This window comes from Solenopsis invicta, chromosome 12 (genome assembly GCF_016802725.1).
Source record: "Solenopsis invicta isolate M01_SB chromosome 12, UNIL_Sinv_3.0, whole genome shotgun sequence".
Lineage (NCBI taxonomy): Eukaryota > Metazoa > Arthropoda > Insecta > Hymenoptera > Formicidae > Solenopsis > Solenopsis invicta.
The window spans coordinates 7,841,827-7,866,605 of NC_052675.1; the positions used below are offsets into that span (position 1 = coordinate 7,841,827).

General features: G+C 37.9%; 3 protein-coding genes across 12 annotated transcripts in view; 2 read left to right on the top strand and 1 right to left on the bottom strand.

Moving 5' to 3' along the window:
• The window catches only part of LOC105198487 (phosphatidylcholine:ceramide cholinephosphotransferase 2), a 30,655-nt gene extending 25,398 nt beyond the window's left edge, over nucleotides 1-5,257 (top strand). For all 7 annotated transcript variants that reach the window (XM_011165202.3, XM_011165211.3, XM_026137159.2 and 4 more), the window contains exons 5-6: nucleotides 51-226; nucleotides 451-5,257. In XM_011165202.3, the coding sequence (XP_011163504.1) occupies nucleotides 51-226; nucleotides 451-606 (332 nt within the window). In that variant the 3' untranslated portion in view covers nucleotides 607-5,257. The remainder of the gene's footprint in view (nucleotides 1-50; nucleotides 227-450) is intronic.
• A 144-nt stretch (nucleotides 5,258-5,401) lies between these two features.
• LOC105198523 lies at nucleotides 5,402-15,121 on the top strand. Its single transcript, XM_011165261.3, has 4 exons — nucleotides 5,402-6,670; nucleotides 7,687-10,296; nucleotides 10,876-11,707; nucleotides 12,416-15,121. The coding sequence occupies exons 1-4, from the start codon at nucleotides 5,927-5,929 to the stop codon at nucleotides 13,630-13,632; spliced, it is 5,403 nt and encodes a 1,800-aa protein (XP_011163563.2). The 5' UTR covers nucleotides 5,402-5,926; the 3' UTR covers nucleotides 13,633-15,121.
• Nucleotides 13,856-24,779, bottom strand: part of LOC105198489 — a 36,096-nt gene continuing 25,172 nt past the window's right edge. For 2 of the 4 annotated variants that reach the window (XM_026137155.2, XM_026137156.2), the window contains exons 9-11: nucleotides 23,340-23,409; nucleotides 20,840-21,080; nucleotides 18,434-18,662 (exon numbers count right to left, since the gene is read on the bottom strand). In XM_026137155.2, the coding sequence (XP_025992940.2) occupies nucleotides 20,888-21,080; nucleotides 23,340-23,409 (263 nt within the window). In that variant the 3' untranslated portion in view covers nucleotides 18,434-18,662; nucleotides 20,840-20,887. Of the gene's footprint in view, nucleotides 18,663-20,839; nucleotides 21,081-23,339; nucleotides 23,410-24,779 lie in introns of all 4 variants that reach the window. The other 2 variants (XM_011165215.3, XM_026137154.2) reach the window with 1 other exon arrangement.

The following is a 24,779-nucleotide window of genomic DNA, read 5'->3' on the forward strand; positions in this document are numbered from 1 at the left end:
TTGTTCGAGAAATAAATACGGATATACGCTTGATGTTGGCGTAATTTCAGATTCTCCGCGGAGATGTCAACCGATCCATTGGTTGGCTGGTCTGGCGGTACTCGTCGGGGTAACTATGATCTTGGTAGCTCATGGCCATTATACTGTGGATGTACTTATAGCTTACTATGTTACTACGCGCCTGTGGTATATTTATCATACGCTAGCCAACAACCCAAATCTAAAGGTATATTTTAAGCGTTAAACATTTTTTACTCTGTGAGACAAACATAGTTTATCTCACAAAATTCATAATCAATATAAATTTTAGTAACGTTATAATTACATGTAAAATAAACATTTGATATGATAAACTTTAGTTTTAATATTACATGTGAAATAACAAACACTTGCAGTGTAAGTAATGTAATTTGTATAACGTCAATTTATAAAAAATAATAATTTTTACAGCAATATGGACCAAACAATTTTTTGGCCCGGCTCTGGTGGTTCTCCATGTTCAAGTATTTTGAGAAGAATGTAGGCGGCACAGTGCCACGACAATATGACTGGCCTCTACCCTGGCCTCGACGGTTTCTTGCCAAGCACCCTAACCGAGATAGTTAATACTTGTCTTGATTTCATGATAGAGGCTGTTAAAACGAAGGAGTTACTTTTGTTGTAAATATTTTACATATACACAAATACACGCGCACATACACACACACACACACACATACATACATACACATATATACACACAAAGCGTTTGTATATAAATCGAGGCTTATTAACGTGGAGATAAAAGTTCGCTAACGAATATACATGGGACGTACGATTGTTTTAAGAGCGATCGCACATTCATTGTTGAAACGTATTTTGTGTTGTTCACTTCTTTGTAATCTAATCGTGAACTTTTAGACAATGCCCGTGATCTTTCATGTAAAGTTATCGTCCAGTCAGCCCGAATTTATTTTTTGCTTGATTTTTATACAATTTATATACTGTATAAAGAATAGATATAGAAAAATGGATTTTATGATAATATTGTAAAGATTCGAATAGAGGAAGGCGAGTAAAGATTCGAGTTAATACATAATGACACATTACTTCGCTTAAGGCGTTTATATTTTCCAATAGCTACAAATCGAAAGTAATACGATAAATAAGTAGACATAGGAATGTGTGTTTTATAAAGACTCGAGCGATAATGTGCAATAACAAATATTTGTAATCTTTAAAGGGCCATTGTAGATAAATATTAGAAAGAAATCTGAATCCTTCCTCTAAATGAATCTTTGAATCACACTCTTAACTTGGATCGACGTCTTGACTTCCAATATCTAGACGTCGTCATCTCTGACTTTGCATTCGCGATACGAATTATTCCGATGAAAAACGATGTCAGACGAATTTGCCAAAAATGTATTGTAAACTTGCGTGATGTACATGTCCTAATTAAAGTTCCATCTTGTCGATTATCTTTGAAATTGTTTTCTTCGTGCTTTGTCGCAGGAAATATACCCAATGTTCAATACTGGAAGCGATTGTGTAATTTCGGGGGACCAAAACGCTCAATAGTAAATGTTAATTCATATAATGATAAATTAAGCATCGAGGAGACATGATTTCGACTGTGTACATATCCAATGCTAATGTGTGTGATGTATATGATATCACACTCACATACACACATCCCCCTCCCTACACACGTACGCATGCACACATTAGCATTGATAAAATGTTTCAATATTATCATTTATCACAAAGATTTCGTAACTTTAGTTAGATTACATAATAGTCAGTGAATGGCCAGTTGCAGATAAAATTCGAGTCTCTTATCTGCCACAATACATTGTTATCGATTTGCAATTTGAACGTCTGCCGTGGATTTGGATAAGTTTATTCGTAAAAACTTCGTAACAGATATGGGACATTGAATTTCTAGAAAATACATGTTCTAGCTTCCATTAGTCAATATATAAAAGTATCATATATAGAGTAATAAAAAACAAAAAAGAAAGTATTGAAATATTCGTATTTTCACGGAATAAAGTCGTACGCTTGTGCATACACCGGATGTTGTCATAAATACAGACGCGCGCGCGCGCGCGTATACACGCACATACATATACACATACACATTATTACAAAGACAATGTAACACAAAATATAAAAAAAAACAATTTTGCATTTGTGGAGAGATCGAGTTACAAAAATAACGAATAATCATCGATCTTTCGTACGATTCTCTCTTCCTTCGTTCTTCTCGCATTTCATTGGCCGGTATTTATATAGTCAATCATTATATTTAATTCTTATGTACCACCCTAAGATGGCATCAACCAATCAGAGAGCTGTGTTATCTCAAAACTTTACTTTAAGATCATCTTGAAATAAGAATCGACTATGAATACCGGTCATTGCTTCAATGACTCCTTGTACTTGTTGCCCTGCTCTTTTTTTCTCATCTGACAATGAGCGAAAGAAAGAATTAAAAATATCACGATTCTTAAAATATTTGTATAATTCGATTACGAATCTCATTTAATAATGTACAAGTAAGCGTAACAAGTTGATTATTCGTTTTCCTAACATTCGATGAAAGTTACGTGTGTGCTGTATGTAAATTGTAAAAATGCCGAGTAACATTCGATCATAGCTTAAACTGCGATGAGAGAGACTTGTTGTTTTTTAATTAATTGTTGAATCTCTAATAAGTATGAAACGCACTTGCAACTCTCTATCATTTTAATTTCATTTTTGTTGTTTCTTTTGTACAGATTAAATAAATAATAAAACATTTCTTACAACACTACGAAAGAGTTTACGTGAAAATCTATATTTTATTATGTAATTTGATCAAGCAATTTGAGGTATGTTAAATTAATCAAGTCGGATTTATTACATTTTTTTTATTATTTGTCAATTACAAACGCGTTTAATGATTGAACAGAATTCATGCAAGTTATAATGAAGAAGAATGATAAGGGAGAGAAATGCGATGTTGTTAGTAATACAATTAACTCTTTTTCGTCTGTGATGATCAATAAAAGAAAGAATAAATTGTCGTCGCGTGATCTTACGGTCTTAATAAAGTAGCAATTGACTGGCGGATCAACCGATGTGACCCTTACGGCCACCTCTGATATTTCTTCTTGACATTCAAATTATAAATGCGTGTAACCATTAAATATATATTTTAATAAGATTAATGTATAATAGTTCGTAGTGAAACTCTTTGAGCTAGAATTCGACGTGGAACAAATAACGCCGTATTTAGAGGTATATTTTTGAAATATATGTTATATATAATAATGTATATAGACGCGCATTTTCTCAGCTGACAGGTAATAGAACGATAACGTATCGCTAATCATTATACGAATACGAGAACTAAGTGGATACAAATACATTCAGATATTATAGATGTATATTTGCAAAGATTAATATGTATTGTGCGCATTTATTTGCGTGTGTATACGTATATATGTGCATAACACATATTTGCATTACTCTTTGGGGCAGATACGTTATTCCTGACGAAAAGAATTTCAATGTATAGAGCTTATTGTTAGATTGACATGATATTGAGAATGATATTTTGGATTTCCCGGATGTAGATTTGGATAAAAAAAATATAAGCCAAAAGATACTCTCGAGTATGCATATGTATACGCAGATGTAACATGTGCATATACTTTTATGTGTCATGTATGAATATGTATTATAAAAATGATATATTTACACGCACACGGTAAGGGACAGCTTCGTCTGTTAATAAATGAAGAGCCTCTCGTTGATGTTTAATTACATAAGAAGTAACAAATATACATATATACATACTAGAAAGTTTGTGTGTATATATGTGTCGCGCGCGCATGTTTTGTGTGTGTGGGTGCGTGGGTGCGTACGCGCGTGTGTGTGTTCGTGCGTGTGTGAATGTAATAAGTACAAAAAATTTAATAGGATGTTCTTTGGCTTATTTTATGAAGAAAAAGTCTTAAACCATATTTCCTAAAGTTCTTTGTTTTCAAAATATGTACTTACCTATAGGATGTTAAAATGGAGAAAAAAATATGAAAGTTTTAAAAATCTAGAAATTACTTAGAGATATTTTATTCAAAATTGGTGTATGTACATGTAATATTAAGAACCATTTTTCAGTATCGCTGAAACATTTATAGATTCATCAGAGGCATGCATACAGATAATCATATTAATTTTTTTTTTTTTTTTTTTAATGGAAGAACGGTGCATGCAATGTTTTTTCCAAGCTCAACAAATTTGCAAACTCCCGAATTAAAATTGTACAAAAACCGCCTCTTGTGTTCTTTTCATGTGTAGCCAACAATTTTCGAATTAGAGTAAAAACTTGAAATTAAAAACTGTAAATACTATCAGTTTTAATCTTTAGATTCTGTATTTTGAAAATAGCATCTTAAGACGTATGTTAGACTTAGGATTTTTTCGTAAAATAAGTCAAGGAATATTCCCTTAATTTTTTTTACTTGGGAATTAGCCTGTATATACACAACCGTGACACATATACGCATGCATGCACGGATATAATTGCGTGTGTTATATGTATATACATATACATCTATTATATATTTTTACGTGTAGATATTTTTTGGTAACTTGTTACACTAATCTGATTAGATCAAATAAGTATATACATACATACGTACATATATGTGTGCGTGCGTGCGTGCGTGTGTAGACAGATAGGGGGGGGAAGGGTTATATATATATATAACATTGTAAATAAAAAATAAAAATATTAGCGAAAAATAAAAATAAAAAATATTAGCGAAAGAGCTTCTGTCATTGCGTGAAAGCTAATCAAAATTTTGTTACCGTTAAATAACGTACAACAGCGTTCTTCGCAATTGTTCGTAGGAACAGTTACTATTTTGTGTATGTTAAATTCCTCGAAGATTGAAGCGATGACTCAACTTGATTTTTGTTATCTATAATTATATGTGTTGTGTACATAAGTCTTTTATCCGAATTCATAATTTTCTCTCGAATCTGAACATCAATCTGTCTTTATCTCGCATATGATAAAATGCAGTATGCGAGACAAAGACACACTGATCTCGAGATCTAAGGAACGACTATGAGTTTGGATCTTTATGCTTACTCATCTAAGAAAACATCGATATTATTACAATGAAAAGCAAGTTGTATTTGGCTTTACTTTATATACTTCTATATTTATAATATTTATTACATTTTTCATATGTTGATGTAATAAAGTTTTAGGTATACTTTACTCGGATTGTCTCTGTATATTTCTTATCCTTAAAACTTAAAACCGTCATCAATCCTCTTTTGTATTTTGAGTATGATTTTTTTTATTAAAAATTGGAAACAATAGTAAGGCTTAAATAAGATAAGATAAAAAATCAAATAAAAAAAATAATGTTTTATTAGACTTAAGAATTTATAAAATTATTATATCAGTATCCATGAATAAACTACAAGAACTACAGGTTATTATATATTTTCATTAGGGCGTCCAGTTGCGATTAGTTGCCAATACCTTTTGTTTCGACTTCATACTAATCTTTTGACAGAGCACTTTCTTTGTGCATAAGGCTTATTTTAATTATTCTCATAAATTTACAAGTGAAACAATCCAAAGCCAAATTTTGTGTCACAATAATTTTCATATCATTAAAAACGCAAAACAAAAATGATACTTTAATATCATTTTTCGATTACTGATTACTGATTTTTATCATGGGTTAGGTAAGTGCTAATTTATAATTCTTAAAACTACTAAATTTTATAGAATTATCTTCAATATCACATCATATGTATGCACATCACTATTAAATTTGTTACATTTATTGTTGTATAGATAAAAAACACGCGTATATACATTTGGATTACCTGAATATCTCGAGAGAAAAGTAAATCTTCACCAAAGTTGGAAGACATGGAGAATTTCGGCAATGTCGGCGAGGGCGATATAGGACAAATTAAAAAAAAAAAAGTTCCACTACGATTTCGGAATGATTTCGGAAAACGATGGCATCGTTTTCGAGTTCTAACGTCGCGTTCATGTATTCTTCGAGGTTCTTATGCAATGAACGATCGTCGCTTCAAGTTCAAAAGTCGAGGACGGCAAGCGACACCGTGCTCGGTGGTGGCCATCGTTTACGGTCGCCTGTTTGAACCGAAGGAGTGGACGAAAGATCACATCGATCAAGTACTAGAATACGGTGACAAATTGTTTCGTGTAAGCTTGACAAGGAACCCACTAAAAGACGAAGAATACATGAGAGCCAATCTTGTACACAACGAGTTCTATATTGGTTTCTACAAAGTTCTAGTTAATATCGAGGACAGCGGTATTCATGGCAATCTCTTTAGCGAATCAGTTGGCTATTCGGATTTTGCTGAAGGTCTCCAAAAATTTCTAAAGAACAACGATTCCGGAGTAATCACTGCTCAGGGTAGTTCCGTCGCAATATGGCGTCACGCTGACGATTCGGATAGTTTTTTTTATTATGATCCAGCATCATGTGACGAAACCGGCCTGCGTTGTCTTGATGGTACAGCTTGCCTTCTGAGATTTAAAAACATAACTGATTTGCACGACCATTTGCTGAAGAATCTGAATTCGCGTTATAATTCTCGATATTGCATCGCTAAGGTCATCATATTGCGTGTCACAGAGGTAATAGTAGTAGTAGTAGTAGTAGTAGTAGTAACAGGGATTGGAAGTAACGAGTTACTTGTAACGGCGTTATCGTTACAGTTACTTTTTTTGGTAACGAATTAGTAATGGCGTTAATTTTTTTTTTTTGTAATTATAACGGTAACGTAGTTACATTCTTTTAGTAACGGTAACGAATTTAATAGTTACTTTTATCGTTACTTTTTAATTTATAATATAATTTTTAATCTTTATTATTCAATCAATATTTATAGTTTGTTGTATTATATTATATTTAAGATCGTTTTGAAGAATAGTTCCCAAATATAAACCAATCATAGAATTGCGTTAGCATAAAAACGTACAGATGTCAACTTTTATTAAAAGTAAATATATAGTAAATTAATACCGATAAAAATGTAATACTGTATAAAGTAAAGCATTTTGATGGTTTAATTTTTACATTACATTACAAAGTAAAACTTTCAGATAAAAGTCAAATCTTTGTGACGTAATTATTTAACTTCCTATTTAAAATATCGATAAAAAATATATATAGTTTATATTTAACAAATTCTATATGATTCCTATTCAGAAAATCCTATATAATTTTTGTAGTTTTATTTATTTTAAGAACTGTAGGTTTAGAATTATATGAAAATTTTTAAACATAATCTATTTTTATTTTAAAATTAAAAAAGTAACGACAAAGTAACAAATCGTTACTATTCGTCGTTACTATTTATGTAACGGTAACGGTAACGAGTTACTTTTGAGAGTCAGTAACGAGTAACGGTAACTAGTTACTTTTTTTATTTGTTAACGAGTAACGATAACGAGTTACTTTTAAAAAATAACTTTCCAGTCCCTGAGTAATAGTAGTAGTAGTAGTAGTACTAATAATAAAATAGCGATAAAGTAAAAAGTGGCAATATAGCATAGAAAGTCTAAATATTTTTTATATAAAAATAAAAACAATCTAATATATATATATGTAAAAGCTAAATACATACATACATAAAGGGAAAAAATCATAGGTCGGTCGTGGATTCGTTGATCGTCTAGCCGAAGTCACTGGTCCACCGATAGTTCGAAAAAGCGTATTACGATCCATTAATCCCGTGGATGTCGATGATCACAAAGTGGATTGCACCAAGCCCGTACCTAAAGAGGAAAAGCTGCATACACTCGCAAGAGTACGGAAAGAACCTTTGTCCATCACTATTTCAAATTATAGCATCGATCGCCGCTTCGCCACGGAGCTGCTGGTGAACCGAAACAATTTTGACACGGGATATTCATACGATGACATGCGCGTGAACGTACCGTCTACGTTTAGAGAGTTACCCGACAAAATAGCTATTCTTCATGGTCTGACCCATGAAGACAATGAGACGTACAAGGGCAGGGGCGCACAAAATGTAGCAAATTGCGTAATGGCTATTGGTATGAAGAAGGTGCATCCAGTAAAGACATGGGTAAGATCAAAGCTCGACGAGATTCTGACGTTAGGCGACTCGTTGTACGCTAAAGTTAAATCCGATAAGCCGATGATAAAGACAATAACGGCTGCCGATTTAGACGACACAAAAATTCAAATAGAAGATCATAAATTAGTGATAGATGTCGATCTGATCACCGTGACCGGTACAATTAGCTCGAAAGTGCCATCGGTGTTAAACCTGAAGCAGGCGTTGGAAGAATTTTTTCTGCTGAACGAGGAAGGCGTGATCGAAACAACTTCAATGGCAGTAGCAGTCTGGAGCGAGGATGATTGTTACTATCTGTTTGATCCACGATCTTGCGATGCTGCTGGGATAAGGATAAGAGAAGAGAAGACTGTCACAAAGACTGCTGCGGGGAGGGGTAAGAAGGAGAAATCCGAACAGAAGGATAAAGAAGTAGGACATTGTTGCGTGATTCGATTTCCAGACGTGGATTCTTTAGTTGCGCTGCTCTTGCAGAACGTTGATCCTACGAGAAAGAATGACCGATTCACCATCCGACATGTTACGATCGTGGAGGATGTGCCCGGTACTCGAGCTTGGAATGAGTTTCAGCCTGGTATGGCGGGTAAGACATGGGTGTTGCGAGGCGGAATATCCAACGTGAACGAGTTATTCGAGGAGGAGAATCAAGGAGTTCAAGGACTTGCCATGCCAGTTGTGGCCTTGGTGAGTGCGAGAGAAACGCCAGCGGCAAAATGGAATAGCGAGACCATCGACCAAGTGATCAGGGAGGGCGACGCTTATTACAACTGGTGCAAACCTGCCGAAATGGAAGAAGAAACTGAAAGATTGTTTCTTGTTCGAGATCTCAAGAAGAACTTGTACTTAAAAAATCGAAAAGTAGTTATCGATATCGAAGAAGCGACGGTTGTCGGCGACTTATCAGCATCGGATGATTCTAAAGTGCCCAATTTGAAAAAAGGGTTGCGTCAATTTTTCGACAACAAACGTTATGGAATAGTCGAGGCGAAAAGACTCTCGGTGGCAGTTTGGAAAGAGGAAGAAGAGATCAAAAACAAAGATAAAAAAGAGCAGACATTTTATTATTATTTCGACCCGAACCCTCGTGATAAATTAGGTCAATTATCGGCGGAAAGAGACGAAGAGAATTCTGCCTGCTTGGTACGCTCTTCGGATCTGTCCTCGTTAGCAGATCTCATTAAAAAGAATGCAGGACAGGATGTCGAAGGTGAAAACGATTTTATGATACACGAATTGAAAAATGTCTCTATCGGTACGCTAATGACAAACGAGGAGATCGAGGCAGACAAACAGAAACCGATCGTACCAAATTTGAACAATTATTCCAACTTGGGCAACACTGGAGCTTTACTTTTGGGTACCATCGATCAAAGAAACGAATTGGCTTTCAAACGAACGACGAGAGATAAACAACAGGCCGCTAACTCTCTAACAACCTTGGCCATGACAAAACTTTATGATCCTCATCTGTGGTATCGCGAGCTTGTAGATGACATCTTGAGAATAGGCGATAAACTCGCCAACGAAAATCTGAAGAATCTACCTGAAGTGGAAGCTGAGGGGGAATCTCCCAGGAATTATCTTCTCCCCTCGGACATCGCAGAGGACTTCGCCATAGGGGTTAATCGAATGTCGATTGGTCTTGAAGAAGAATCCATCACCGGAAGAATGACTGACGTGACAGGACTGCTGGAACAGTTTTTCAAGGAAAATGCGATGGGAGTTTTTCGTCAAGGTGACGTAATGATGCCGATTTGGAAAGAGGGCGGGGTGTTCTTCACGATGGATCCCTTCACGATGGATCCCAGAGGCAGGAACGCCCAAGGCGAACCGAGGGATAAGGACGGAGCTGCAGCAGTAATGTGGTTCACTGACATTCCCTCGTTAGCTAGAGTCCTTCAGCCAGTTACACGGCAAGCTGACGACTTCGCCATCGATGCCGTCTCAATTGAGAATGTATACGAGACGCGAGTGGCTAAAGCCCAACGTGTTAAGAAAACCACTTCCGGTGAAGATCTGTGGCATCATTTTCCCAAAATTGCCGAGAGTGTCTGGAGTATTGACGGAAACATCACTATGACAGACGAGAAGTTTGATGAGGCAAACCGCGGCAAGCAAAGTGCAGCCATCGCCGCGATGGCCATCGTCTTCTCCAAGGTCTCTCCCCCCTCCTCTCTCTCTCTCATATATATACATACAATATATAAATAAAAGTTTTGTATAAACTGTCATTTTCGATTACTCAGGAAGAAAAATACAAATATTTTTATTTATTTGTGAATAATATTTATCTTAGATAAAAATGTTTATTTTACATAATTTAATATTTATGTTTTTCATTTCTATGTGCACAAATATTATTTTATTTTTTGGATGGCACAGTAAAGATACGAACCATGTTTAATTGTATTTTGATCAGTTTATAACCAAGTTTGCAATTTATTATTGTTCTTCAAATTTGACTCATATTCTATATTGTATTCCATTTTTAGAGCACTTTATTTTCACACTTTTCATTTTTTTGTTAATATTGAAGTTGGACTAAAATTTTATAAAAACTTTTATTAACGGAACATTATAGTTAACATGTTTCTTAAAAATTCTGCATAAATTAAAAGTGTTAATATATATTAATTTAAAAATTTTATATTATCTATTATTATTTTATATATAAAATTAATTTTTATTTATAACTGTAGATTGTATTAAGTTAACTAACATGGAAAATCAATAAAGGTTTATCAACCGAGACAGTGGACACCATCAGTACTTGATGAAGTTATCGTTACCGGCGACAAGCTGCACTCGAAGTGCGTCGAAAGACTTGGCAACGGTTCCATACCTCTAGTAAATGAAATCATCAGCGAGTTTTTTCTGTCCTCTCGGCGCATCGCTCTAACAATCAAAGACTGTGTTGAAGCGGGTAGTCTTACCGGTAGGCCTCCCAAGATTCAAGATTTGAAAAGCGGAATCGACAGTTTTTTCAACAAGTACGAAACTGGCGTGTTGACCGTACGAGGAAACCAAAATCTAGCTATATGGAAGGTCAATAACGCGTGTTATGCTTTGATACCCGATTGGTCTACTACTACAGAAGAAATCGTGTCAACGATACCGCGAGTGATCAGATTCAAGGACACGAGCTTCCTTGTAGAATATCTTCTACAGCAGTTGGGAACCGAAGGCGATTATCAAATTACCGCGATCGACGTACTGGACTGGAATAAACCGCCACCTGAGAAACTCGATCCTAGTCCGGCGATTCGACCGGCGAATCTGCCTCCTCTGAACGCTTATAGAAAATTACGAGGTGAGGCGCGTGCTATCTTGCGTGGAAGTTATCATCAAAATGACAACATCTTTCCCGAGACGCTGCGCGGTCGACAGACAGCAGCGAATTGCGTCGTTGCGCTCGGTATGTCGGTCATCAAGAGCCCCGTTACCTGGACGAAGAAAACTATGGATGAGATCCTAGCGATTGGCAATGGCGTTTACCAAGAGACAAAAAGATACAGACCCGTTGAGTTGAGACCGAAACCGAAGGACATTATTCGAATATTTTATATAGGTAGATATATTTATAACTTTCTTTTCGCTTTAAAAATTATTCAGAGAATTTACTGTAAAACATCACCGTACATGTGTAACGTTAAAAGAAGGGACTTAATCGAGGATCAGGAATACGATAAGATTATATGTCTTTTTGCAAAATCCTGTCCGAGATACCGTTTAGGAGTTATAATTGAAAAATTGTTGATATCGTAATTTTAAAAGTGCTATTCAAAGTCTTTTTTAAAAATAAAGTTTACATCTTTTTTGCAAAATTTCATCTGTCCTACTGTTTATAAGTTGAAGTTAAAAAATTAAAACAAAAAAAAGTTGTAAAAGTGCTATTCTAGACCAAGAGGCCACTGTAGTAAATTCGGTACCCATCGCGACAAGTATGAGAAGTGGATAACCTTTCATTTCATTGAAATAAAACATTAAAGAAAAAAAAATATGAAGCCCGGTCGCATTACCCAAGGAGAAGTGATAAGTTGGATCGATGGCGTCGATAACTTTTCCAAGTCAAGAGATATCAATCAGATCGACGTCGATCAGACGTCGACACCTTTTTTCTTTTTATGTTTCACTAATGAACGTTAAAAAGTTATGTACTTCCCCTACTTGGATCGCGATGGATACCGAATTTATTTCAGTGGTCTCTTAATCTATTACGAATTTCCGTGTTAATGTAACTTATACTTAAAAATTTTTGGGGGATTTATTTTCCCAGGTGTCAATGTTTTGACCGTTGATGTTGAACCTAATACCGTGATCGGTTCGGTGGTGGATGTTTCTGTTGTTTCGGAAGACAAGAAAAAGGGGCGAGAAGAGACGAAAGAAAGGATTGACAAAGGCAAGAACAAAGCGATTCAACGACAAGAACAATCGTTACCTTCTCCGATTTTACTCGAAGAAGGCTTGCGGAATTTTTTTCAAGATAATCGTGCTGGTATTCTGGTAACAGATCGCGGCATGATCGCCATTTGGGAGGATCTGGGGATTTACTTCATGTACGATCCCAGAGCCAAAAACGATCAGGGTCTGCCGGATTCTCGCGGAACCTCGTGCGTAATGTGGTTCGCTTGTATGGAACCTCTGTACGATACAATCTTGGCGAACATCGATCCACGTGAGAGACACGGAACGTTCGAGATCTGTCGGGTGATTGTAAAAAACGTTCTGATCGAAGCATTGCCATGCCCAGGTGGTTTTCAACCATATTTAGACCGTAAAACTCAAATTCCCTGTTCAAAAAAGATAGTAACGTTGAATGTAGAACCGCTGGGCGAGTACAAAGTCGTGGACGAGGAGCTGAGCGTTCTGCACGGCAGCTTGCACATGCATCATCGCACCTTCAGCTTGAGAAACAGGGGTCTGCAAAGTACAGCGATCGCGGCGGTCGCCATTGTAGTAGGGCTACTTCACGTACCATCCACGTGGTCCTCCGAGCTGATCGATGCCGTGGTCAAGTGCGGTGACTCGCTGTACTCGGATAGTGCACGAGCTGCTCGATCGGGCGTCAGGAATCTCTCGCCTAGCGAATTGCTCACCGTATTCATCGTGGGTGACTCGAGAGTCTCCATTCACGTTCACGATCACACCACCGCGGGGATACTTCTCGATGCCTTCGACCTGTCCGAAGCGCTCGCCATGTTCTTCCGCGCCAACTGTGCTGGAATATTGCACACAACCAATCTGGCAGTGGCCGTAATGCAATATTACGGTAAATTCTACATGTTCGACCCATGCTCCAGAAACAATCGGGGCAGACCCACCTATGATGGCGCCGCGTGCATGTTCAAGTGTAACAGTATCGTAAAGATGGCCAAAATATTCGTAACGAATTGCAATCTTAAACGGCCGAATGTGTATACTCTAAACGCGGTTAATGTATCGAACCTACATTTCTTCTCGATCACGAGAGACGTTTGTTCATCTAAACATTAATATATATCTTCTTATCAACATTTTATGTTTTTTCTTTCTCTATTCGCCAAGTAGATACAACAAAATGCATATATGTACAATCTCAAAGTCGAAGCAGAAGTACGTAAAATTTTCAGAATTGGAAAAAATATTTTACCATCTTACAAAAAGCATGCAAAACTTTCGTGTCTCGTTCGACGAAAGATAAATGGAAGTGAGAAAGAATTCGTACACGCGGCCGACAACGTTCTCAAAGTGCTAATTTTATTTATAGGTTTTCTTTATGACACAAATCACTTTTAGCATCTACATGAGTAGGAGTACAGGCTATACGAGAATGAATGATACAGATCGCTTATTAATGTAAATACAATGTTCCTTTTCCTCAATTACACGCGCGCTATCAGCCTAGATACTTAGAAAACACTGTACAACGCAGCTGAGAACTGTCGATTGATACTTTACAATATGATACAATCACTCCTTTGAAGCGAGACACGAGCTCCGAACCCGTCTCGATCGGCACGAGCTTGGTCACCCTCGTCACTTTCGGTGGAAAGGGGTCATCTGCGTCATCTGCGACTCGCGAGCAAATCTCGATACCCTCTCTTCTCGAGTAGACTATAGGCCGTATCGAGCGAGTTTGCTCGCATACCGAAAATCGCATTCCGTGTCCCAGGGGTACATTTCTCTTTCCATACCCGGTAACGTCGAACCGCGAGCGATCCGTCACCGCAAATCCTAGGTGACATCGCCTCGTCGTTCCTAACAGAACGAAAAGGGAGACAGTGAGCGTGCTTGAGATTAGCACCACAATATTTTCTTTCCTCGCGGGACAAGTACCGCTTCTTTTTCCCTCGTAGCATATCATTGTTCATCGGTCTCATTCGCGCGTTACTCTTACAATCGCGTACATTACTCAAGCAATTTCGCACTCGTCTTATTTTCGCCATCGTTTTGCTACGTCTCTATCACCGCTCGCCGTCTCCTCTTTTCCTTCGCGCACTCGTCTCTCGTGAAACGTTGCTGGTTGTCCTTGCCCCGTACTTATTCGATAAATAGGTACTTCGATTCTTCGATCGAACGTCCTTGTACGCACGAGAGTCTACATTTCGATTGTATAATATACAGATCGTTCGATGAAGCAAATTGACTCGCGAAAAGGTTTCTACTAAATGCCGTTTTCAGTCTGTTTAACGAGTTCGATCGACAAACGAAGAAGGCGGGAAGGAAGGGAGAGAGAACGTCGGCTCGAGTGATGGAAGGGCAATGGAAGGAGAGAGAAAAAGAGCAAATTCGCATCGATGGCCCATGCTCCACGGCCGACGGAACTAGGTTGAATGGAATATAATGTCAAAAAACAATATGTATTATCGCGGTAATATTGGCATGACGTTGTTATGGCACGTTTAGTTCGCTGCTATACTCGGCGATGCGTTTCTACAGCGGCTCTTGCTGTACATACAGACATCGGATCATTTCAGTCGATGAAATAATAATAAAAAAAAAACAAGAGTATAAATTGAGAAAAGAGGGAGGAACACATTGCGGAAGGGAGAGAAGGGAAAAGATATTGTCATAGACGTTCGCGCGTATCCTCGTGCAACGTCTACTTTACGTTTTGTAGCGCACGAATGCGCTCAATCTCACACATATACACACATACTCTCTCTCTCTCTCTCTCTCTCTCTCTCTCTCTCTCTCTCTCTCTGTCTGTCTATCGTTCTTTCATTGATACTTCCATTGCACTTTCCCATGCGCCGCAACAAATGCATTTTATAAAACGTATTTATTTTATATACAAAAGAGAAAAAACTGCTCTCTGAATAAACTCTTGCAGAACAATCGTTATATAAAGGACCCCCTATCGCATTCCTTTCCGGTTTTATGTTAGATGATAAAAAAAAGAAAAAAAAGATTGCATCAAAATGTCACATAACGGAACGAGATCAGTTATTGACAATTCTCATCGCAATTCTGTACTTGCTTAAAATTGCGCATACGTGATTTTAGCTTTTTCACAAACGTACTGTGTAAATCTCTTATCGTAAAAATGTAAAACATCGAATCGATAAAAGAAAAATTTTTTAATTTAGCAACGTTAAAAATTTTAATAAAATAAGACAAAAAACAATTATTCTTTTACAAGATTGCGACTCATTATTTACGAACCATACCATACGACTAACAAGACTCTATTCCATTCACAAGAAAAGAAGCTACTGACTGCATTAGATTTTTTCAACACAGAAATGCGTGAAACAATGATGGATATTCGTCATTTCACATCATTTTGTATTAAATGTTCAAATAGTACGTTTTACATTTGCACGTTACACCGATATGATAAACAATACATATATATATATATATAATAAAACATAAGAAAAAACGTAGAGTTGCCAATAAAATTATTTGTAACTTGTCACTTTGCATCTAGAAACAAAAACCTGCACTATTCTAATTTGAAACCACATGCTAAACTCCGTTAATAACGGGAAAAGAGAAAAATAAAACGTTAGTAAAATCTAATATTGTTTTACATAAGGTATCATAAAATCTTTTTCTTAAAATTTTTCCAAACGTCATTCATTGAGCGATTGTTCCAACGATACAAATTTTCTTTCTACTTCACGATTCGAGAGAGAAACTTATTTCTCTGATGCGCACACATATGGATTATAAATTGGCTAACCCTTAAGTCGCATCGGACATTGCTACACGCTCATCGAACGCTCACGTCACATTAGTACGTAAGAGTGAAAAGAAGAGCAGAAAATATTTCTAGGAATAGGAATATAGGGGAGAAAATTATATTACAAAATATAATTCTCCAGAAACACCGTTTTTGACACTGCTCACACAAATAATGCAGCTTATTCCGATCTTTTCATAGATGGTTGCGTCTTTTGAGATTTCAGATATCTTTTTCCTTTAATTCTTTTTTTTATCGCGGTTATTGTCTTTGTCCAATCAAAAATGTAAATTTGTCGTTCAACAATCGACATTGGTATTCGATTCGAAGAAAAAATCAAAAGATGAAAACGATGTTAAATCGATGTTGTGACAGCGACAATAAAAACACGTATTATTAATATTAATACGCAGTTAACATAAATATATATCAATATATTGATACTTAATATTTACGTTAAGCATATTATATTCGACAAATGGAAAGGTTTGTTTGACAAATTTTACAAAAAACATTTTTTTTTAATCGTTTTGCAATCATAATGACATTTATGAATGGTAATATTATTAAGAATGAAAGAAGAAAAGTAAAAGAGCAGGGGAAGAGGAAGAAAAGATATTAAAGTAGAAAGTTAACGGGAGAGAATTAGTAATAAGGATCTTACACGCTAATCAACCGCACCGTGTGTGTATAGACTTTTAAAAAAATAACAAATTGCATATACATAGAAGCTAGGTATCTTGACACACTTGATGTGTGAGGTGAGGTCGAATAAACAAATGACGAAAAACGCATCGCGCGCGCGCGCGCGCGCTACTTCTTTCTTGCGGCTCTCCTCCGCGCTTTACGCTTCTAGTTATACTTGTCCGCAATATAATTACTTTCCTAGAGTATAGTAGCTGGCACAGGAACATGACTCTCAGTCATTGGCATCACAACGTAACAAGGACTACAAGCTGCGTCACGCGCACCTTCAATGAGCTTGCTTTTTCAGTCGCATTATTATCAGACGTGCACCTTGCTCTTCCCCAGCTTCGCAAGCATACATGCACATATATTCTCTCTCACGCATTACATTTGTCTTTTTGCCGGGCGGGTGACTACAACCAAATACTTGGTCCTGAGTATTTCTGCACATAGTATTTATATCTGTCTGTTCTTTCGTTAATACGTATATAACGTCTTGATCATTATTCCCAACTTTGGACACTGGATGATTTCTATTTCGGCGAATGGACAAGAACGAGGCCAGGAGAGAACGATCGAAGGCGACGCCATAAATCCACCCCATACACATACACACGCACATGCACACGTACACGCACACGCACACAATGGAGATGCGACGACTCGCACAATGATTTCGCGAGCGCCAAATCCGAATCGTCGATAATACCGTTTAGATTGTAGATTATATCCGACTCCACAACGAAGCGTGATCAATGCTCAATCGCAAGTGATCACACGAATTATTTTCAGGCATATTTCTCGAAAATACTATACTCTCCTCGCACCTCTTTACCTGCTGGCGATCTCCCAATCAGATAATCGAAACTGCGAGAGGAAAAAAGCGCAAGATGAAAGGGAAGGGAGATTCTCGTTCTCTCACTCTCTCATCCAAGTCTCTCGTTTTCGTTTCTCTGCCATCATCTCCGTCGTCGCCGTCGGTTCCTCGTCATCCAGTCTTGTTATCGCGTGCATACGTAGACGGACCCTATAGATGACACCGCGTGTAGCAACAGTTCGGTCACGTGGGTCCGGCCGGGGCTACGTAACACTGATCGCCGGGTTGGAGGGGCCCGAAGGTGCGGGCTCGCTCTTTATACACTGTCCGGTCAGCTGGTTCACGCTGAGCGGGTTGTTAATGTCATGAGGATTCGTGCCGACGGGGTTGCGGTGAGGTTGCGGAGGTGGTTGCGGCTGCTGTTGCTGTTGCTGCGCTGCCGCCGATCCCGCCATCGCCATCGCCGCCGCTGCCGCCGCCGCCGCCGCCGCTGCCACCGTCGTCGTCGTCGTCGTCGTTGTCGTCGCCGCCACCGGCTGCTGCTGCTGCTGCTGCTGTTGGTGATGGTTCGTCGTGCTCGACAGAGGCGGCGGAGGCGGCACCGGAGGCGTCAACGGGCACGGGCACGGACTGGCCAGGCTCGAGGGCGATGGTAAGACCAACGAAGGGCTCGCCAGACTGGACAACGCGGATAGGCCTCCGGGACTACTCAGAGACTCATCGTCCTCGGGAGTCCCCGCCTCTCCTACGCTACCCAGATTGTCCTCCGAATGATCATCCTCTGCTTCACCGTCAGCTTCACCGTCGCCGTCTCCTCCCTCCCCCATGTATCTGACACATTTCTTCTTACGTCTGCAAATAACGGCGAGAAATCGATTAGCGCGCCCTCCAAGTCTCGAATGCCCTCGAAACACGACGTAATTTGTCTTTCGAGTGCTGCAATTTCCATCTGTGAGAGATCATTTATTTTCATAATAGCATCTAAATGGCATGTCGCAAATTTTTTATTTATATTTCTAAGTAGTTTTTTTTTTATGAGATTAAGCACGATGTTTTTTTACTAGGAAAAAAAAATTGTCAAAAGTTTGCCTCGTGATCTGGTATTACGAATCAGACAATATTCGAGCAACGTTTAATTGTTAATCTCTCTCTCTCTCTCTCTCTCTCTTTTGTTTCCGAATTCTTTTGCGCTCAACTCGATATGTGATGGAAATCTCACCGTTGGAAATGCGTAGTGTCCATGAAAAAATGTTACATCTAAAGTTGTTACCAACTAAAAAAACATGCGATTACTCGTCATCACTGCAAGGTCAGATGCACAAACTTTACCATCTCGAGAGTTAGTAAATCATCTCGTGTTTTTAAATGCCTCAATTGCCCCAAAGGGAACGATGGTCTTTTGTGCGCCTGACAATGCTTCGATTGCTCGACACTGATCACTCGCTCGCAAATGCCATGCTCAAAATCTTTGGACGTAACAAGCATAACGTGTAAGAAATTTATACGTGACAAAGGAAACAAAAATCAATCGAAATGCCATGGAGCGTCTATTAAATCGTTGATCATCCGATAATTCGATAGGGAATCGCGCTCGCGATCTTTTTTCGATGTCGATTCGTTGTAAAACGGCCAATTGATGTATGTACCAGAGTGGATACATGTTACGTGGAACTTGGAATGTTGCGACTAGTGTATTCAAAGTAAAGTTTCCAGTTGCGTAAAAGATGGACATCGATAGAATAGATTCCGTATGACGAGAGGAAGAAAGGCATTTTGCTACTGCACAAATTCACAAGTGAGCCTGTCCGACCTCGTCCGAGGACTGCCTTCGCAGTCGAGACATTTTGCCGCTCTGCCATTGGCTCTCATTATTTATCTCTCAGCTAAATCAGTTAGTTTCATCGGCCGTGCTGCCGAGGACGACGGAAGTTTGCTATTAACTTGCAGTCACACTTGGATGTCAAGGCATTACACAAAATTTACGAGAGTTAGACGTCGTTTAGTGCACGACAACGAACACGGGCATTCGAAAATCTCGTGCTGGATTGCAACATACGTTATTCTTTTGTTGCATGATGAATTATCGATAATTGTGTATAATTATCAATTAGTACGCGAGTCACAGGAAATCTATTCTTGGGGTTTGCGTTTATAAAACGCATCATGTCCTCCAGATAAGATATCTCTTGAAAAATACTTTGCGTTTCTTATTTTCTTTAATTAAAAAGTATAAATACAATATAATATTCTATATAGATATGGTAACATCTACCTCGTTAAAAGAGTTGCAATTTCAATTATTTACAATCCAGTCCGAGATTTAGTCTGATAATTGTGCAAATTTTCAACTTAAATTCCATTCGACGCGTTCAGCCAGCGCGTTCGTTTTCCAGAGAAGTGCCTTAAGTGGTTACCATACGTATAAAAACACGTTATCGTATCAAATATATTACAAAAAAAATATTAGATATTCAAAGTAAAAGAAAAAAAAATGTAAAAAAGAACACATTCGTACAACACAATCATCTGGTCTCGATCGTACGAACTGTCATGCTAAAAAATGAAAATATATAAGATTATGTATCAAACGTTCCGAAATCGGAGTATAAATAACTGTTACATGTGTATGTATATATAAACATATATGTATATATACATATATATATAATATGATATATATTACAGATTAGCCATGCTAAGGGCAACACTGAGTAAATTCCAACTAAACGAGAGGGATAAATAAATAACAATAATAAGCTGTAAAGAGCCACAACAATGAGAAACAATGCGAGCATCACGGGCCACCGTCGTGCCGCTTACTATGGGGCTCCTCGCTCGTGCCACAATCTTGCCACAATAATTATCTAACGAGCTACACGTTCTCGTACTGCTTTAGAAGAAGAAAAAAAAAGAAAAATAAATTTGACATCTAGTTACGTTACAGCAAAATCTTTCAGGCTATATTTCGAGCGGCTAGCCGGCCATAGCGAGGACCGACGAAGGCCCGTAGGTTTTAAGTCAGGACTGACCACTGTTTAAGAAGAAGTGTTGCAGTAGAAGGGAGGCGATAGGCTTGACTAGAGATTAACATAAGTGGGTTCTTGCTGAGGCGAGGAGGCATTGGAGGCAGTGTTGGTGTTTGGCGGGGCGGCGGTTGTCCCCACCGTCCCTCCACCACCACCAGCCCCAACCCCTGCCCCCGCGCTACTTCCCACACCATGATGGATTATGCTCGCGTGGATGCCCATCCCCGCTCCATGCTCCACTGGGCTGCCAAAACCAACCACCAGCCATTAAAGGGGCGCTCTCTCTCTCTCTCTCTCTCTTTCTCGCTAAGACATATCGTCGACTTAATCCCACCTCAATCTCGCACCGTATCGTGTCGTCACCCACACGCACGTATGTCTACGTCGAACCACCTATTCGTTACCACTTTTCTAACTTTCGGTCCTTGAATACTTTGGATAGTAAAATCGCGAGGTCAGTGATGAATCTTGACTATCGAGATTAATATTGCAATTTTTAATATTCTGGAATGCGCGATATCGACACGTCAGATACGTTTCGTATCATTATCATATAAGAAATGGAAATATTATAGAATAGTTGCTATCAAATTTTTTCTAGTTGAAAAACATATATTTTCCTGATAACAAGAATGATAACAAGAACATATTTTCAAATATTAGAAAATAACAATTTGGAAAGAAAAGATAGTCGATTGATAATTTAGGCGTTACGTGAATATTGTGGCTGCAACCAGCTGTAGATGTTGCCGATTTCGTTTAAACAAGTTTAGACTTTAAGTGGAACGAAGAAAGACGGCGCAAGATAGTGATTGTTGCATCGATCAGAAAATATGTCTCCCAAATATATTCAGACGCTAACGCGATGATTTAGAAATGATCTTAGCGCACCTAACAATACTACAAATATTCGTAATTACTCTACCATTTATATACATTTTTATTGTTACAATTACGTCTTAATTATTACATATTGTTTACAATTCTCTATAATACGATTTTTCAAATATCCATGATAACACGACCACTCGAAAGCACAATGACGTCTCTTATACAAGCGGTATGTAAGTTACGTGCATTCAATGGAGAGTGCAATTGGCCAAGTCCAAATACAGCAAACTAAGTGCTTCCGGTATTTTAGTAAAAATCTCAGTTCTGATTTTGGCAGGACGAACATAAATTCAAAGGCAATCGCACAGAATAAATTTTACACTCTTTACGACACGAATTTTACACGCTTCTAACTCATTCCCATGCACGCGGCGATGAAAGATTGCTAGATTGGCACGATTCGTTGGCACAGACTATATTCTCCAAGTAGCACTTGATCTGACGATCGCTCTCTTTCTCTCTCTCTCTCTCTTTCTCTCTCAAGAGATTGTCCTTTTCTCTCATCGGGTAACAAATAAAAGATATAAGAAAAAGGAAGAAAAGAACCGTTGATGGGATTCGTCCTCGCCCCTTTAATGAGGTCCATGAGATTCACAAACCCAGCCGGGAGTTGGGGCATTTGGGCTACGTCGTGACAACGAGGCATAGTGTATATTATAGTCGACGCTAAAAACGGGTGGCTCGTGACACCGCGACAAACTACGAGAGTGCGCTTCTAGAAACCGATATTTACAAGCCAAGTACAGTCGAACACATTTGGGCGTCACTGGACGGCGCGGCGTCGCGCCCATTTGCAACTAGGGAAAAGATTGGTTCATTCCTTTGTTCCCTTTCTTTTTTTTTTTTTGGAAGACACATTTTCTGACGGTCGCAGCTTCGCGCTGCGCTTTCTTTTCTGTTTCTTTCCTCGTTCGCTTTATGCTATACTTGTAGATTCGACAGGACGGCAGTACCGTTATCGCAAGCACGAATCGTTCCTGACACACAAGACCTGTTGCGCATGACGTTTCGCGTCGCGCATCGTATAGCATCGTATCGCATATCACCAATATTTGTAAATATGCCGTTTGGCGGGGGTCTTCACTCTTTCAAGTTTCATGTGGATGACGGAACGAGGTCCGAGACTGATACGAGATAACAAAAGTCGAGGATACTAGAATACTGTGATCGATATGCGCGAGCAATTGGAAGAAGGTCGTTAGTACATGTACGAGAAAAAAAAATTCATTTCCAAACCATCCAGTCCGTTTCTATACACTTTAAATAAATGAATAAGTTGCTCGGGTGTCATTAAATGATAATGATACTCGTTATATTAAATGAAACGAAGGATTGACATTGATTACGCGAAAGAACCCAAGATTAATGATATCGATGAACGAAGAGACGTTTCATCTACCGTACCTTCTACATTAGCTTTAATGGCGGACAGAGGCAATTTTTTTTTTTTTAAATATATAGTCGATAAACGTGACACTGCCGAATCATTGGTTTCTGTAAAGTTTAGCATATATTTACACGCGAATCATGAAGATCGTACACGCGATCTTCTGACGAATGTCTCGTCGCTAAAGCACAAGATATATTGAGAGAAAGCACGTGGCACACATACCTGCAGGGTTTGCACCACTGACTCTGCTGATCTAATCCGTACCTGGCGCGGCATTTCTTCATATTATTACCTGCGAAAGGAAACGGCAACGATTAATACAATAATAATTAAGTAAATCGTTTGCAAGCGGGATTACTATTCGATATAATTACACTCTGTCAAAGGAATGACATAGTTATTGACATCGCCGTGTGAAAAAGATGTGAAAAACCAGCTCGCGAGTAATCTATGATCACGAGATAAAGAAAAAATAGGTGATGATATATGTATATATAATATAGATGGATATATATTTATATATATTGACAAACCGTGCGAAATTGTCGTGTACGAGTCAATGCGATAATAACGTAATCTAGTATGGAGTGAATCAGTGCTCGAGTTTTTGCGTTTAATAAACTTATATGTTTTTGTGAAAATACCAAATAAACTCAACGAATGTCAACTATAGTCATGCGTGTAACAGAACGGTGTTAACCCCTTGAGATACAAGAATACCGATTATCGATGAACATTGTGGATACTCAAGCTTTCAAAGAACACAAGATTTTAGAAAGTCGATATTGTAATCTCTATGTGCAAATTGCTTAAAGTTGTGTATGTAATTTCAGAATTGAATAAAATTTCTTGAAAATTAATGTAACCAAAATTGATTTCGGTGTCACGACCTCAAAGGATTGTAAATGATATGTAAAATCGTAAAATCTTCATCGAAGGTGCTATCTGTACCAAATAAAGTACATTAAAGAATAGTCTTTGCGCAAAAATAATACATAAATAAACAAAAAATTTAAGAATGTAATTGCTTAAATTTCTACTTCAGACCTCATTTAAATGTTATATAATGAAATTGATAGTCTTCGACGAAGAGTCCACGCATATTGACAAAGATGCAAATCATTTATTTTGAAAGCGATTTAAATTTAAGATAAGACATATAAAAAAATTATTTTTTTTGTTGTCAGATCGCAAATGTTGCACATGTGTTGCACTTTCTAAATAAACGATTTATATCTTTGTCAAACAAATAATATAGCATGCAAAGTTAACGTAAAAACAGTTTAAAAACACGATCAAAGATCTACTCGGTTGAAATGTCGTGACTTGTATTATAAACGCAAGCTTCGGAATATATCTAAAAAATATCTAAAATATTATGGATGTGAGCGCTCTATCGCGTGAGCGCTAGTGAACGAAATTTTCATATGTGAAGGTCGAGAATAAACTAAGTAGCTCGATTAAAATGACAACAGAGAACGAAAATAATAAAATTAGAGTAAAAATCAAGGAATCCAAGGCAATATTGAAACGATCAAAGAAAAATAAATGTACGAATCAAGAATCAAAGTACAGGAGTGAGAGAGTGAGAATAAGAAAGAATAATAGGAAGAAAAAAATGAGATAAATATACAATAAGAAAATGACACAAAGAGAGAGAGA